At 38.0% G+C, this 18,250-nt stretch overlaps 1 protein-coding gene across 5 annotated transcripts in view; it reads right to left on the reverse strand.

Annotated features, from left to right (window-relative positions):
- AKAP9 (A-kinase anchoring protein 9) overlaps positions 1-18,250 on the reverse strand; it is a 115,870-nt gene that overhangs the window by 45,298 nt on the left and 52,322 nt on the right. For all 5 annotated transcript variants that reach the window (XM_032237727.1, XM_032237728.1, XM_032237725.1 and 2 more), the window contains 7 exons: positions 14,431-14,521; positions 13,661-13,729; positions 10,916-11,248; positions 7,476-7,700; positions 6,981-7,112; positions 6,447-6,550; positions 5,308-5,516 (listed from right to left, as the gene is read on the reverse strand). In XM_032237727.1, coding sequence (XP_032093618.1) covers positions 5,308-5,516; positions 6,447-6,550; positions 6,981-7,112; positions 7,476-7,700; positions 10,916-11,248; positions 13,661-13,729; positions 14,431-14,521 — 1,163 coding nt within the window. The remainder of the gene's footprint in view (positions 1-5,307; positions 5,517-6,446; positions 6,551-6,980; positions 7,113-7,475; positions 7,701-10,915; positions 11,249-13,660; positions 13,730-14,430; positions 14,522-18,250) is intronic.

Below are 18,250 nucleotides of genomic sequence, written 5' to 3' on the forward strand. Positions count from 1 at the left end.
CTAGTGGGCAGGGATTTGCAAAAATGTTTCATTCCAAAACATTTCTAGCCCAACATTTTTCAGAACAATCCACTGCAAATGGAAAACCTGTTGCCTTAAATATGAAAATCTTTATTCTGAGATGTTTTCGGAGGAGTTTTAAAATGCCAATTTTTGTCCTATCTCATTTTGATCTGGAAATTCAAGTCAACTCTTAGATTTATAGCAGAGAGAATTAACAGTTAATATAAAAATGCATTTTAAGGAGTTAACCTGCTATCTCTGCCTTTATCTTTTTTATTAGCTTTTATCAATCTTAATTTTTTTAAAAAAGCAATAGCACTTATGTACCGCTTCACAGTGCTTTTAAGTTCTCTCTAAGAAGTTTACAGAATCAGCATACTGCCCCCAATAATCTTGGTCCTCATTTTACCAATCCTGGAAGGATGGAAGGCTGAGTTAACCTTGAGCCAGTAAGAATTGAACTGCCAAACTCCTGGCAGCCAGCAGAAGTAGCCTGCATTCTAACCACTGAGCCACCATGGCTCTTCTATATATATAACATACTATAAGCCAGAGACGTGCAGTCATGAGGAAAAGAATTTTTAAAATTATTAAAAAGGCTAAGGTAGTTGCTTCCAGACTCCAGAGTCACAGTGACTCTGAGTCTGCTTAGTGCTAACTGTAGGGGGAGGCGAGAGAACTATGGGCCTCCTTTGCATAAGGAATTTTTCGCCTTTTAAGAGTTAAGCAAGGGTTAAAAGGTGAAAAATTCCGTATGCAAAGGAGGCACGTGATTCTCCCGCCTCCTGATCTGGGAGCAGCAAATCATGCCTTGGCAGCCTTGCCTAAGTAAGTTGTTTTTTTATTTAATTTTTTACACTTTCATCATGGCGGGCGGACAAGAGGAGAGTTGAAATCCACAACTGGAAAAGGTATGTGGATCGGACGGAGGGAGAGGGGGATTCAAAATTATTTGTAATGTAAGTAATTGTAATTTGTTTTTATTGTGTGTGTGTGTGTGTGTGTGTGTGTGTGTTTACCCGCCTCTGGTGGAGCGCGGGCTGGCACATTTATTTTTATTTTTTTATTTTTTAAAGCCATGCCGCCTCATCCCGCCATAGAGCGAAACATGTCCTGGTTTGTGGCCGGGAGGCACGCTGGCACTTTAAAGTGCATGCTGCAGCTTTGCTGTATTGCTGGGGCGGCGGAATGCACTTTAAAGTGCCAGCATGCCTCCCGGCAACAAACCAGAACATGTTTCGCTGTATGGCAGGCCGAGGTGGCATGCACTTTAAAGTGCCGGCATGCCTTCCAGGCCAGCCATAAATATAGCTGCTGCGGGGGGGGGGGGGGCTTTGAAGAGAGGAGGGGCGAAGGAAAGGGAGAATGCGGAGTTGCCTTTCAGGGACGCCAAAGTGGCGGGAAACCAGCACCGCCACCAGAATTTAAAGCTTTAAAGCTCCAGACAGGTGAGGCAGGGAGCGGTGACCCAGGCGGTTTCCTTGCATTCATTTTTGCATTCCTGCGTTTGCTGGACTTTGCGCTCTTCTCTGCGCCTCCCAGCGAGCAAGCGAGCTCACTCGCTGTTTCGCCCGCCCAGACCACTTTGGCACTGCTCTGGCTACCTCTGTCTGTCTGCGCCCAGCAGCTGCAGCGACCTCATCAAGATGAAGAGTGAGAGGGAAGAGCCCAGCCGGGAGAGGGCCCTGGCGACAGGGCTTTAAAGTCCCAGCGCCGCGTCCACCATAGAGCGGGACCGGGACCCGCTCTATGGCAGATGTGGCGCTGGGACTTTAAAGCCCTGCTGCCGGGGCCCTGCTGCCATTTTAAAGCCTTTAAAGTGGCAGCAGGGCCCGGCGTCAGGACTTTAAAGTCCTGGCACTGCATCCGCCATAGAGCGGGACCAGGACCTGCTCTATGGCAGACGCTGTGGCGGGGCTTCAGTGGGGCTTTCGCGCTTGCCTCACTGGTCATGAAGGTCATCGTACGTCACTGCTATAAGCATACTGTTGCTTTGAGGCTTTTTGTTTAAAGCACCAATTGGGAAAAAAAGACTTGTTTCCAGTGAAATAGCATCTTGAACAAGCATAAATATGCTTGACAAAAAGCAAGCTAAACTACCTAATCTGTCATTAGGATATAAAAGAAAGTACATTTTATATTATATTGTCACAATAAATATATGTATGCTTATATTCATTGACCTAAAAGAGATTTTTTTCAAACTTCTAAGGACAAATTTTATCAGACCAAAGTACTTAAATATGGCTCAGTACAATTCAAAACCCTTAAAAGGAATAATTAAAAGAGACCTCTTAGTAATTTCTTTTGAAAACCTGATTCAATAAAAGTCCCAAATATTCTGATTATATTTTAAAGTGAATGGTACCGTATTTTAAATTACTCCTTATACCTTGTCTGAAATACTTTCCTTAATGATAATTACTGTTATATATCTCCTTTTGGCTTTGTAAAGCTAACAAAAATACTAATTGCAACACTCCATGAAAAGAAAACTCAATGTTTTTTATGAATGAAATGAGTAACTGGATGAATTTAATTTATGTTCACTTGGCACCTTTCATCTGCACGGGATTTCAAAGCACTTCCATGTCCTGCAGAAATTAAACTTCTAGGCACAATGTGCAATTTCCTCAAGGATGTCTGACATATTCTATTAGCCAATTTACAATACAATGTATTTTAAAAGGACATTGCTTAATAATTATTAGATGTAACCACTCTCACTTTGAATAATATGAAATGTATAATATTTCAGGGCCAGAAGATGAAAGGGCTTTAATATCCTCAGAGTAGAAAGGACATTTGCAATGGACATCCAGGATATTGTTTGTCAATGCTATACCAAAACATCTGTTAACACTGAGTTGAGGGAAGTTCTACCCTCTACTGAGCCATCAACACCACTTACTGATGCAATTGATGCTATTTGAAGTTCACCCATCTTAAGTACTGACCAGGTAAGAAACCCTGCTCAGCTTCTGACAAATAACAACCTGGAGTACAGTAAGCAGAGCTACAGAAAAATACAGTCAAATAAAAGGATAAATTAGTTATTGGGTATTCTACACTATAAGCAAAGAGCAATGAATATCTATAATTAAAGGTAAAACCTGGAACTTCACTGCAGTGTAAACTGCATAATACCCATGGTTTAACCTTGGAATATACATTCTTGACACTATTTTTTTGTAGCTAAAATAACATACTGAATTTTTCGTCTCTGTGTAGATTGGAATAATAACAATAGATTTCCAGGACTTGGTATTTAAGTTTCCTGAAAACTTTTCACAGAGTAAAATTTCCTTAAAGAAAGACATTGAAAGTAGAGAAAAGGATTTTGCAGGTTGTAATATCACTTTTTATAAACCAAACGCATTGTCAAATGTTCTTGTATATTTTTAAAACATTACTTTTAAGCACATTTTCTTTGTCTTAAGTTTTATACAAAGGAAAACCATTCTGTTCATTTTTTCTATAGATTTATAATGCACCTAATAAGCATGGCAGACAAAACATGTAGTAAAAAACATGACTTTTATTGGCATTCTTCATTATGTTGAGCAGGATAGTTTCACTGAAGCTGAAAGCTCATTCTTCACCAGACAATTTTGTTTCTAGGATTAAATCCAGCTTCTCCCATTGACTTTGTTTGTCAGAAGCTGTCTGGGAAGACCATGAATGGCAATCACATAACCCTGGGACATTGCAATTGTTGTAAATACATGCAAATTGCCAAATTCTTGGATTTTAATCACATGACTCTGGGGGGCTGCAATGGTTACAAATGTGAGTACTGGTTTAAGTCTTTTTTTTCAATGCTGTTGTAACTTTGAACAGTTATTAAATGAATGGTTGTGAGTTTAGGCCTACCTGTACTTTGGCCCATAAACTGTTAATTTGGAGTAGATTTTCTAAAGATGGACGTACTTTTTCAATAGAACATTGTTAAATTTTATCAGGACTGTTGTCATTGCACAATACAGCCATCTCAAGTTCTTTTAATATATTGCTAAAGTCTACCTTACCACTAACTTTCTATCTCTAGAAGGTATTATCTAATGCTAAATCACTCCTTAAATCCTTCTCCATGTACTTTCTCCAAATTTATTTACAAAATCTAATTCTCCAGATTTCTTTTGGATTTCTTTTAAAGCTTGCTCAAGACTCATGGTTCAATTAGGGCATCCATCGGAATCCTGACAGTGGGATTTATGAAAGTTGTGAGAGATTGAATTTCTGGTATCTATTTGTTGTAACACAGACATCATTACACCTTTCTTGGAGGTCATTTTTCTGAAGTCAGTGTAAGTGGTTGAATGTTACCAGAGACCTTGCCAGCTCAGTACTGCCCCATTTCAAGTATACAACATTTTCAGTGAACAATCTGGGTTAAACTCAAAGAGCTGTTTTAAGTTCTAAGTGGAGCATTTCAATCTGAAAATAGTTTCCATTTAAAACTTTTGTATATCTTTAGTTTAAATGATCACAGAAAATGGATAAAATTTATTTATTGAATTTATGTAATAGATAAAGAACATATTTTTATTAGTAAGATACAAAGGGACATTGATTATAAAAATGTCACATTTATTACAGTTGATAGGCAGCTGTTTTTTTTTTTTAAATGTATATAATTTCTTACTGAAACAAACAAGCCATGATGATATATGATATACAATAGGGGAATAACAGTCAGAATTAAGGCCCAATTAATATGCAGTTATGGATTATTACTAGTTAATTAATTAATTAATTAATTAATTGATGGGCAATTAGACATTTTCAAGCCTATCTAAAAAATTTGCTTCTCTAAAAACAAATTGTGGATTCAAGAATACAAAAACTGTAAATGGCTACAAATTATTAATTTACATTATTTATAGATCAGAACTGTTAAGCTTCCATACTGTATTTACTGAGAAATTGAATTTTAAGGTCTCTCAATGTGATGAAATGTGCTCTGCAGAAACAGTGAAGGAGACATTTGGCAACAAAGAGTTTTCCCCAAAAGAGGTCCAGATTAAGGGTCTGTGCAGCCCAAAATCGGATGGGGAAGAAGAGAAAAGGTTCAGGATAGCCACATCCTAGAATTTTTTTCCATATATTTAGTAGGCGACAGTTATAGTCTCAGTTTGGCAAGATTATGCCTATTAGGTATAAGCCACTAAAGGACTGAATCCAATTATTTTGTCTCTGAGCTTGGGCCTGATACTCAATACATTTCAGCCTGAAATTATTAATACTAAATATCACAAATACTTTTCCCATAAAAGATGTAAAACATAACATTAATACAATTACCTGGCTCATATCCCACGTAGATGCTTGGTTTTATGGTGCCTTCTGCCCTTCTCTCCCATGTAAGACTTTTAAAAAGGAACTTAGATTTTGGTAATTGATCTATAAGTTTCACAACAAGGTGTCCAATTGTTTCTTCTACAGCTGCAGTAGTCTTCGCAATATCCAACAGAATCCTCATCAGCCTATTATTGGCTTTCTGCAAAGTACATCTGAACTCATAAAATAAATATAGTTGCAATTAAAATACAGTATGGTGTTTACTCCCACAATTTGTCTTTATACAAAGACTAGGACTCATGGGACTATTAAATAAAATCACTTGGAATAAGACAGGAATTTAAAAAAACAGAGAATACCTTCCCCAGGTAATAAATATGATTACCGATTGGCTCAAACTAAAATCAAGAACTATTTATTAAATCCTACCCCACAATTTCCAATTGCTCATAAAAATTTATTTCCTTACAAATAATGGCTGTTACATTTGAGCATAGATAAGAAAATATCAAATATTCTCTTGAATCTAAGAAATATAGTATAATGGTTTCCCAAAGTAGATATTTACCAAGCAATTTATTATAAATTATTTTTCAAAAAAGTCAATACAAAAGTATTCATATATTAGAAATATTTAATAAATAGAACTCATTTACTACTATAACATATATGCTGTGCAATGTAATATGTATCAGTTGAGCTTACGGAATTAAATGAACAAGCTTGTTTACAATATGTGCCAGATAATTTCTTTATATAGATATTAGTAATTTGTAAAGTCGGATTCCAGAATGTGTGACCATGACTACTATACAGATAAATCCAATAATTAGATAAAGCAATTACTAGCTATATTTTATCTCTATTTTCTATACCATTTTCTGTTTTAGAAACAGATTTCATTCTTAGTTAAGATTCATATACCCAAACACCACAACTGAATTTATGGTTGGGGAAAAAATTTCACTACTCTAAAAAAGCTGCTTACTTTTAATTAAGGGATGAAAAGTAGGTAAAAGGAATGTATTAATTCCTATTAATAGGAATCTCATTAATAATTAATAGGAATGGATTAATTCCACTGAAATGTCAGTAAAATTGAATTTAAAAATCTAAACCTTTTAGCCTTTCTGACTGCTTACCTCTCTTTTGAGAGAATGTTGAGAGACATCTGTTCATGTTTTTCTTCTCCATCTTCAACTTCTAAAACATGCTCTTTATTTTCAGTTTGATTCACACTTTCATTCTGGGTAAGTTTTGGTAATGGGAGAGAAGAAAAAAGAGACAAAAATCCTGTCATATTGCAATCACCATATGTTCTAATTCATGCAGATATGCAGATGTTTAAAAAATAATAATTCACAAGTTTTAAGCAGTTCTAAATAATAATTAACTATCCTGTTATCGGGCATTTAGTTCTGACAATGAAAGAACATTAGTCACAGCCTGTCAGAATTAAATAGTTATGCTAAGTAAATAACTTCTTGCTTCCTTGTAAGATGTTGCTATAGCAATATTAAAATAAGACTTTATTTTCAATAGAAAATCAACTAAACTCCACCTTCCTATGTGATCAACACCCATTTAAGTAAATCTGACAATCACTTGAAAATGACCTACACTGCATAGTCACAATGCCATTGTATTTATATACCAGAGCAGCAAATTAACACTACCTGTGTTTGAGTACTGCTGTTTTTTAACTCAGAGAGTTGCTTTTCTCTCCCAGCTATTAATTGCTTCTTTAGTGATTCTAGTTCATCTAAAAGCAATTGTTCTCTTGCTGTTGTGGCATTTTCACTAATATTCTAAAAACAAAATGAGACATCTCAAATTAGAAACTGCAAATGCAACAAAATCAAAGTTTATAAATAATTACAAGCAAAATATAATAGTTCTATGAGGTTTCAGATTTTTCCAAATAATTTAAAATAATAAATACTCCAACTCACTGGCATTAACGTATATCTTTATTTAAATACAACAATAGGAGGTAAATTAATGATATATGGGATATTATAACAACAAGAAATAGGTCTCATGCTCACAGCTAATGCAGCACATGAAATGTATTGCAATTATATTTATGATTTTAAAACAAATTGAACCTTGAAAATTGACCAAATACATGAAATATTTGGCCAAATACATGAAGTTCCAGTTCATATTACCTCTGCTAATTGTATTTTAAGACTATCAAGCTCTGTTACGAGAAGCTCTTGATTTTCTTTCTGCCTCTCCATTTGCTGCATGTGACTCTGTTTTAATATTTCTGTTGCCTGTTGATGCTCTTGATACTGACGAACAAGCTCTTGACGCATCTCTTCCAGACGATTCTCATAAGACAACATCTGGGTTGAAGGAATAGTGCTGGAAGTTGAAACTGCATTTGTAATCTGTAATTTTTGTTTAGAAGTGTTAAAAATAGAATATTAGCCACGAAAGAATTGTCATTTCATTTTATGATAAGCAATCCTAGAAGTAGTTTGCCCTGAAGATGTTAATCAATTCCAACGGGCAAATGGAAGATCCCCTATCTGTATTTTATATTGTTATACTCAGCAGAAATATGTTTGCTGTGTAAATAGATAAAACATAAGAGAGAGGAAGAATTGTTCAGAAAAGGAATGGAACACAGAGTAGTCCTCGAGATATGACAGGTCACTTAATGAACATTCAAAGTTAGAACCCTGTCCCAAAATTACATATGACCTTGTTTCAAATTTACAATGACTGCAGCATCCCCATAGTCATTCACCTTTATGATTGACCAGGAAGATGCAGCAGCACTCCTTGCCTCACTCTTCCTCTCCCACCCTGATAGGACTTTGCAAGCACTTAGTCTGTTCCCCATGCCTCCTGGAAACAGCCACCATTTTCAGCACTTCAACAATTCCTTGTATGGAGAGCAGAAGAGCTAATAATGGGTTTTTATCTTTCTGGGCATTGATGGCAAGAGGAACTGATGTAATTACTACTTAATACAATAGGATATTGGCTATGTAATAGTATACATGTGATTATATGTTATGAAAATGGAAAATAAAAAAGTATCTTTTAAAAAACAATTCCTTGTGGAAATAGTGGCTAATTTTGGAACTTTCTGACCTGTCAGCTGGCCGTTGAGAGACTGCTAACCTCTCCTGGCTCTTGCTAGGTTTTGGGAAGAGGCAGATTTTGCTGCTGTATGCCCATAGTCAATCATCAAGTTCTTCTCCCCTCCCACCAGACATCATTAGGTGCTAAAACTAAAGTCCCCACCTCTGTCCACCAAACTCTATCCCTTGACTCCAGAGTTGAGGGTAGGAAGGAAAAAAGAAAATCTTTCTGCAGCTTTTTGCCTTGAGCTGAAGAAAAAAATGCAACTCAAAAAGTTTAAGCCTTTAGAACCCAGCATTTTGTTCTTTCTATGACTGACTTTAGGACCAGGCAAGTTCTAACTGGGTTCTAAGGTCAGTCATACAACCAGCGAAAAACTTTCAAGGATCCATTTTCTACCCTGTTTGGTGAACATGTTACGCTACTGGCGAATCCTTCTGGGCTGAATTTTTGCTGTAGGTCCTCTGGGCAAAAAGCTACAAAGTTTGTCTCTCCCAATATTTTTCAGTTTTTCTTATTTAAGAAATGTGGTTTTCTGGGGGAGAAAGCAAGGAAATTTGGGAAGCTTGTCCTGAAGCTGCTGCCTTTACATAGGGGCTAGCTTCCTAAAGCTAGCAAGAGCCAGGAGAGGTTTACAGTCTCCCTATGACCAGTTGATCATGTCAAAAATCCCCAAAGGACTAGGGAACTAATTCTTTTTTTCTTTTTTTTTTTGCCCCATAAAGACAGAGGCATCTTGGCAAAACAAAGAGCAGTGCCCGGTGTTTTCTTTCTGCACTGTTTCTCCCTGGAAAGAGAGTCAGCTGGGCTATGGGGGCATGTGCCAGGGACAAGTCTCAGAGAAATATAAACCAGGTTGACTTTTCTAGGATGCATTCCTCCTTCCCTTCTGGAAGCAAGCACCATTTTGAAGCCATAATTCATTACAACCATTCTGTAAATGACACATACCTCCGGGCCACAACTATGAAGTCCGGGGCTGCTCTCAGAGCTTCCAGAGCTTACCTTGTATAAGGTAATGGATAAACATTAACAGAAGTTGGGAGGAGCATGTGAGACCGCAAGGGACAGGAAATGGAGTATGGTTTATCTCAGGGAGGTAGGGAAAGAGGCCTATGTTTGCACTAGGCCAATAGGATCCCCTCTACCCCAAAGCAACCAATGCTTCACTTAACAACCCAAACATTCATTTAACATGTGTAATAGGGTAGCAGGGATGGATGGTCATTACTTGAGGCAGTTCATTTAATATTTTGTCTCACTTCTGGCCCTAATTGGGAAGGCTCCATTACAATCAAAACTTGAGGACTACCTATAAAAGAGACTAGAAAGATAAATCTTCTTCACTATATTTTGACTATAGGTAGGAAACAGAGTTCTAAGTTTTGTATTGGCCCGTTTCAATGTTTTGTTTATTAGGAATCATTCTATTATATTTTAATTTCAACTCTTCAGTCCAAATAAAATTATAAATATAACTTTTCCCTAATTTAATTTAAAAAGCTGACCTCAGCATTTGCTTTATGTTGAAATTCTAAACATAGTAACTAAGGAGCAAGTGACTTATTTCTAAAAAAACATACCCACAGGAATTAGTGATTGTGCATGGATTCTTATTATATTTTTAAAGCTTAGTGTTAGATGGAATTTGTCTATATATTTATTTAGAAACACTGAATTAATTCAATTTTAAGAATTTATAACAAGGTTTTTCTCTTAGGACTCAAACTTTGTTTTATGCAAAATTATAAAGGACTGCTGCTAAAAATTTATCCATTTCCTCCCTTCCTCAAATACTGTTATAATGCCTCATTATAATGGGAATATTTCTGGGAAGGATAAGTGACGACTATCAGGAGTGTGTGCTCAGAGTATATATTCTGAACAGAGTCACCCAAGGTACTTCCAGCTACAGGCACTTGTACTAGACAGCTATGACACAGGAAAATAGCAGAATTACATCATTTTAGTGACAATAGAACGGCATTAACTCCTACTGAGGAGAACATAATGGCAAACCACTTCTGTATTTTCACCAAGAAAAAACCAAATGGAGGATTGAAAATATACCAAGAATTTTGATTTATCTAAATGATTGCTAAGATTCAATAATGAAATATATCAGTTTCTGCCAACAGAAGGACCTAAATTAGGAAACTGGCCTTAAATTTATTTAATGTTATATGAGAATAGATTTCCTGAATTCTTCTTCTTTTAACTTCTTGACTTATGATTCTGGTTTGTTATAACATGCCAGAGACCTCAATTCTTCTGCATGTATCAGAATTATTCTGGATGTAACAATGTGCAAACCAAAGAAACAGAATTCCAGTTTGTTTAACTGAGATGCTAAAAATGGCAGGAAAAGTCCAGAAGGGAATTTTTAAGAACTGTTCTACAGAAATCTGATATTGTAATGCAACAAACATGCTGACAAGCCTTTTGCTATTATGCACAGGTGAAAATAAAAGAGAATCTCAAAAAATTAACTATATTCTTAAATTTTATTTACCATAGGCATCTTTTCAATAAATTCTTCATCATGGGAGGAAGAGTATGTTGAAATCTTGGGATTAAACTGTTGCACTTCATGTAGTGTAGCTTGTTTAGCATCAAATTCAAATTGTCCTTCGAGTGATAACATTTTATCACACACTTTTTCAGGCTTAGTGCATGTCTTCTCATTTATGTGACAAATTAATTTTTCTGGATATTCCTTTCTATAAGAATTATTCTCCAGCTGAGTTTCTGTTGGTTTCATCAGTGAAATTTCCTCTTCCTTTAGATTAGCAATTCTCGTCTGTTCTGTTTTCTGAGCAAATTCTATACTCATGGTTACAACCACCTTAATAAAAACATTGAAATACAAAGAAGATTTACTTCATTCATGCTTTCATATAAACTAATGAGTAATCTATTTCCACGAATTAAAGATGAGCCAGCAGTGTGGTACAGCTAATAAGACAAATACTAACTTGAGGTACATTAACACGAACACAGTCTAAATCAAAGGAAGTAACAGTTCCACTTTTCCCTGTGCTTGATGACTTTGCCCTCCTTATTTGGAGTATCTGTTTATTTTTTGGTACCATAATTCAAAATGGATAGTGACAAATAGAAGTACATTCAGAGGAAAGCTACTAGGAAAGTTAAAGTTTTTGAAACCAAACTATGAGGATCAACAAAAGAATGTTAGTATCCTTCACCTACAGAAAAAATAAAGGGGACAGAACAATACTCCTCAAATATGAATTGCTGTCACAAGAGGAAACAATCAAAGAATTAAAGGACTATAATAACTATTAAGGAGGTTCAGATTAGATACCGGAAAGGGTTGCCATATGATATTATGAATTTGCCCTAGATAAATGACTTCAGAGTTTGGATGGTTATCTATCAGAGATGCTCCAGTGCAACCTAAACCAAACACAAGGATGAACTAGATCAGCGGTCCCCAACCTTCACAGCTTGGCAGGGGAAGAGGGAAACCATCCTGTTGCTCATGCAAGTCTAGCTGTGCAAATACATGTGCACTGGCCTGCCACTTACACAAGTTGAGCTGCATGCGTGCGTGTCAGCCCATTGCTCGTGCGACCTGGTTCTGAACCTGGTTCATTACTGAACCCAGTAATGGCCTGCGGCTCGGGGTTTGGGGACCCCTGAACTAGATGATTTGTAACATTCTTTCCAAATATATGAGTCTCTGCAAAGGAAATAGCTAAACATGAAGCTTCCAAGACTGATCAGAATTCAAAGTGACCAAATGATATAAAATTGAAATGAAGTAATCTTAGAAGGAATGTTTTAGATATTTGTATGACAATGATAGTATTATGTTGAATGGTGGAAATAAAATGAATTCTTTATTTGTTAAGTATTGAATTAAAATGCTGTGAAAATGTTGAACACGTAAGGTTTTATAATATTTATGCTTGCATACACTACACATATTATAAGTAAAATGTTGTGAGCATTGTAGATTGGTAGTGTTGTATTATAATGATTTCTGTAGTCCTTCTTCCTAAAAGGATGAATGTAATTAGCTAGGAAGGAGAAGTGAGCTTAATGAGGAGTCCTTTGTTGAATCTTATAGGTGACCATTCTCTCTGCTCTACATTTTAATAATTTAATTCGTGTGCTCATGTACATATTAAAATTTATCTGGAGTGAGGTATGATTAATATGCTGATGGTGTACAGTCAGCAAATATAGACATTCTACACTCCAGGCAGGACTGGAGATACAGTTAAAGTTTTCATCAGCACCTAGAGGTTATGGGATCCTGAATAAGATCAAACAAAACTGAAGTTGAATCCTAAGAAAAAGGAATTATACTGCTAGACCAGGGGTGTCAAACTCAAGGCCAAAGGGCTGTATTTGGCTCACAGAGTATTTAGATCTGGCCTGCAGGGCCGCCCTGGAAACAGCAAAAGATCAGCCCACGGTGCCTCTGCCAGCGAAAACGGACCTTGGGAGGGCTGTGGGCTGCCTTCACGAGCTCTGTTTTCGCTGGCAGAGGGTTGCAGGAGGCCATTACAGTAGAAAATAGAGTTTGGGAGCCTGTTTTTGCTGGCAGAGAGCTCAGGCTACCACCTCACATGAGTGACATTGAGCTGGCCTGGCACACCCTGGCCAGGCCCCCCTGCCCAAGGTCGAACACAACTCTGATGCGGCCCTCAATGAAATAAAGTTTGACATTCCTGCTCTAGATGGTATCGTATACCCTCTGAATTCTATTATTGCTGAATTCTATTATTTAATTGCTAGATTTATTTATTGATACAGAATACAATTATCTGTATGACATGTGTTACAACCAATGGCACTTCTATAGATTTTAGGCATAATTCAAACTTCTCATTTCTACCATTAAAAGTCTACATGGCCTGGTTCTTAGCTACATCCAGAATCATGTTTTCCAGATAGAACTCCTCCATTTAGCATGCTCATCCCAGGATGTTGTGTGTCATTTACTTTCATATGAGTATGTACATCCAGGGATAATGTGTGTTGACAGCTCCCACTTTATGGAATTCATCTGGCAATTTGGGACCATCTATCTAGAAAGCTGTTAAAATGCAGTTTTTTCAATGGGCTTTTGAATGAGTGTTGCCCACATTTGAGGGGAGCACCTATGGCTACTCTATTGTATTGCTGCTGTTGTTGTTGTTGTTGTTGTTGTCGTCATCATCATCATCATCATCATCATCATTTTATTGGTTTTAAACTCTCCTATTGTATCATAATACAACTGTACCTTTGCCACTTCTTGTAGCATCTTTTCTTGGTACTGTTTTTCCAGCAATTCAGCAGCTTCTTTAGAAAACTGGGGGGAAAGTGGTCATTCTTAATAACATCAGTTCTGAACATATTTATGTCACCAATAATTATATTTTGAATACAAACCATATAGGAATATAATGGATAAAAATACAGTCTTGCCTTAAGAGGTAATAATGGAACAGCATTCATACTGCATTATTACTAAGTGCTTTTCTCAAATAACAAAAGCTCAATGCTCTTACACTTATTGTAGCAATGTTTTATAGACAGAATATAATCCATCTAATCTAATAAAGGAGAGGGAAAAACAGTTTTTAAGATATTTTAAGTAAATATATATTTGGTATAAGAAAACAAACCTAATTGCCTTTCTAAAAGTAATGCTAAAAGCTTTTCACAAACGAAAATAAGAGTCACTAACTAGAGCCTCAAGGCTAAGGATGAAATGGCTTCAGCATCATACAAAAAAAATACCCTAATCAATTTCAATAAACTTAATTCTTTTCTAACATTTATAATTACTTGTTACATTATTAGTGTTATGCACGCATGTAAGCATACATACATATATACACAAACATATTTTATATAATCAAATAACATGTTTTATTCCAACTGTTTCAAAGAATTATAAAATATGTACAAGTTTTGTTTGCACTAAGATTTTGCTTAAGCACAATACCAATACATTTTATGTACTGTATTCTACTCAATATACATTATGTAAATAGGGGGACACAATACCTCTATTATCTTCTCAGTATTTTTTCGAATATCACTTTCAGCATGTCTTGGTTCCTGCTTATCTTCATTTATATGTGACTCCACAGAAACACTAATTTAAAAAACAAGGTAATAAAAGGATGGTTTTTCAATGTAATTTCATTTGAAGTTTTTAAAGCAGGGAATTAGTGCCTCACAATTTCTATCTATAAACTTGAATGGAACTTCACTAGGAATTTTATACTTTCCCCATTTTTAGCCTAATATAAGCAGCCTTATTCTTTTCTGCATGATCAACACGCAGATGGAACAAAGACTTTTTGATCCTTTAGTTGTTGCTCACACTATTGTCGGAAGGATCTGGACTCCAATTGCGCAGAGCCAGCCGGGCGGGGTACCTGGCGAAGGTCTTGAGCGACATCTCTGGACTGACTTTCAACCTGTTACTCCTAATGAAGTGGACAAGGCCATGGGAGCGGTGAGTGCCACCGCGTGTGCACTGGATCCGTGCCCCTCCTGGCTGGTCGCGAACAGCAAGGAGGTGACGCTGGGCTGGATCCAGGCGATGGTGAATGCCTCCCTTCGGGAGGGCTTCTTTCCTCCGGCATTGAAGACAGCGGTGGTGAGACCCCTCCTGAATAAGCCATCTCTGGATCCAGCCATTTTGAATAACTACCATCCAGTCTCCAACCTCCCCTTTGTTGGGAAGGTTGTTGAGAAAGTGGTAGCCTTTCAGCTCCGATAGTCCTTGGATGAAGCCGATTATCTGGATCCCTTTCAGTCTGGATTCAGGCCTGGCACGGAAACCGCTTTGGTCGCACTGACCGATGATCTCTGTAGAGTCAGGTATGGAGGTCATTCCTCCATCCTAGTGCTTCTTGACCTCTCAGCAGCCTTTGATACCATTGACCATGGTATCCTTCTGCGACGGTTACGAGGGGTGGGGGTGGGAGGCACCATTTTTCGGTGGTTCTCCTCCTACCTCTCGGACAGGTCGCAGTCGGTGTTGGTCGGGGGGCAGAGGTTGACCCCTAGGCCCCTGAAATATGGGGCCCCACAGGGTTCGGTCCTGTCCCCCCTCCTGTTTAACATCTACATGAAGCCGTTGGGTGAGATCATTCAGCGGCACAGGATAAAATACCATCAGTACGCGGACGATACCCAGTTGTATCTGTCCGCCCTGTGCCAACTCAGTGAAGCAGTTGACGTGATGTGCCAGTGCCTGGAGGCTGTCAGAGTCTGGATGGGAGTTAACAAGCTTGCACTCAATCTAGACAAGACCGAGTGGCTGTTGTGTTTTCCTCCCAAAAATTTGTCTAGTACTCCATCACTCAGGCTGGGGGGTGAAATTTTACGCCCCTCAGACAGGGTTCGCAATCTGGGAGTCCTCTTGGACCCACAGCTGACCTTAGAACATCATTTGTCGGCTGTGACTAGGGGGGCATTTGCCCAGGTTCACCTGGTGCACCAATTGCGTCCCTACCTGAACCGGGAGGCACTCGCAACAGTCACTCATGCCTTCGTGACCTCAAGACTGGACTACTGCAATGCGCTCTACATGGGGTAGCCCTTGAAGAGCATTCAGAGACTTCAGCTCGTCCAGAATGCAGCTGCGCGAGCGATTGTGGGTGCACCTCGGTACACCCACGTTACACCTATCCTCTGCGAGCTGCACTGGTTACCGATTGGTCTCCGGATACGCTTCAAGGTGCTAGTCGTCACTTATAAAGCCCTTCATGGTATTGGACCTGGGTACTTGAGAGACTGCCTGCTGCCAATTACCTCCCAAAGACCCATTAGATCACACAGGGTAGGCCTCCTTCGGGTTCCGTCTACCAGCCAATATCATCTGGCTACTACCCGGGGGAGGGCCTTCTCTGTGGCAGATCCGGCCCTTTGGAACAAACTCCCTGCAGAGATTCGGATCCTCACCTCTCTCCAGGCCTTCCGAAAAGCCGTTAAAACCTCGCTGTATCGGCAGGCCTGGAGTCGATGAGTTCCCTTCCCCTCTCGAATTGTGTGGCTGTTGGTTGTTTTTTAAATGCCCTGTACTTTTATAGTTTTTGTGTTTTTTCCCTTCCCCTCCTTCGGGTTTGTGCGCCGCCCTGAGTCCCGTAGGGAATAGGGCGGCATATAAATAAAATGAAACTCAAACTCATTTAAAAACTGCAGTAAGCAAATATGTAAGAAGGAAGTGTAGGCTGCTATTACTTAGTCCTGTTCCTTAAATGCAAGTCACTCCTCCTTCTTTGGAATCCAGATTATAAATTATCCTTGAAACAGAGGGCTGCTTGCATATTCCTATAGTTCTCTCTTTTTAACTTTCTGCAAATCTTGAACAGAACTTGAAATGGAACAGCAAGATTTCCATTTTGTGCTGCTTTAATATGATGCAACACATTTTATTAAAAGGAATAAGCTGCAGCTTCTGAAAGATTATACTTCACCAATAGAGGAAAATATCTGTAGTTCAGGGTTGAACTTGGTGCTCTCTGAGTTTGGTTGTTTTCTTGCAGACATTTCATTACCAAACTAGGTCACATTATCAGTGCTAGCAGAGAGTTGATTTTACTCTCATTTTATATACTAGTGGCCTGCCTTGTCAGGGTTGGTAGGAGTAGTCTTAGTGGTTCCTTGATTAGGCCATTGTTTGCGGTTAGCTTGTTTGTCTGAGTTGGTAGCTCCATGACTGAGATATTGTTTGTTTCTGGCATAATGTTAACTTTGGTGTTAATCTCTGCTTTTCTGGGTGTTCATTAGTGGCATGGAGGTGTTTTGGCAATTTCATATCCTTTTTGACTTTTTAATCGACTTTTGGAATGCTATACAGATATTGGTAAATTTCATGTGACTGACAGCTGATTTGTCTGAGTGCCAGGCTTCCAAGAATTGTCTGGCCATCATGTCTTCTGACTTCTAACAGCCTAATTTAGGCAACCACCAAAATCACTTGTGAAAGTCAAAAATGGCACTCATAGGATTGTGGGATCTGCAGCTGTCCTAGGTTCAAGGGGTAATTATAAACCTACTTTTTCAGCACCACTGTTAAGTTCAAATAGTCATTAAATGGGACAGTCCTTAACTGATGTCTAACTTTATTTTAGATTGTCATCAATTTTCTGTTTCTCAGGTTATAGGAACAGTGGGGCAATACAGAAGATTTTTTTTTTAAAGTGTCAGAAAATTATAAGCTTTTTTCAAATAATGAAAAGAATCATACAGATAAGTATCCTACTATTAAGTATATTATTTACATCTAAATGAAAAGGCCATATAGTAGACATCATTTTCAAGATAAATATACCTAAGCAACCTTTTCTCTTTAGAATTCAGATACATACTGATTCCAATGAAGAGATGAAGTAATAGACTTTTTTTTTCTTTTTCTACCCTTTACAAACTGGACATATGTATATACCTATGATCCTACCCATTTATCATATATAACAATTAAAACAAGTTGCAGAAGTCTTTTTCAGCACTACCTTGAAATGCTGAATATTATATTTCTGAATGCAAACTCTATGCTCTACAACTGCACTGCAACATACACTTTACCAAATGAGAGGTCTTCAGCCTCAATTCCAAGGCCCACTACCAGGCAACAACCAATTCGAAACCAAGTCACATAGGTGGTGGACAAGCTTGTGTGCGTGTACGAGAAGTTCCTGTCATGCAAGCAGTGGCTGTCTTGCACTTGTACACAAAGGTTCCTTCACGGCAAGTGGCAGCTATCTCCTACGAGTGCAACCATGTGCCCTTGTATGAGTGTCCATCTTGTGCTCATGAGAAAAACTTCCCTCACCGCAAGCTGTCTTGCGGTGGTGGCTTACACAACTGC

Source organism: Thamnophis elegans, chromosome Z (genome assembly GCF_009769535.1).
Source record: "Thamnophis elegans isolate rThaEle1 chromosome Z, rThaEle1.pri, whole genome shotgun sequence".
Taxonomy (NCBI): domain Eukaryota; kingdom Metazoa; phylum Chordata; class Lepidosauria; order Squamata; family Colubridae; genus Thamnophis; species Thamnophis elegans.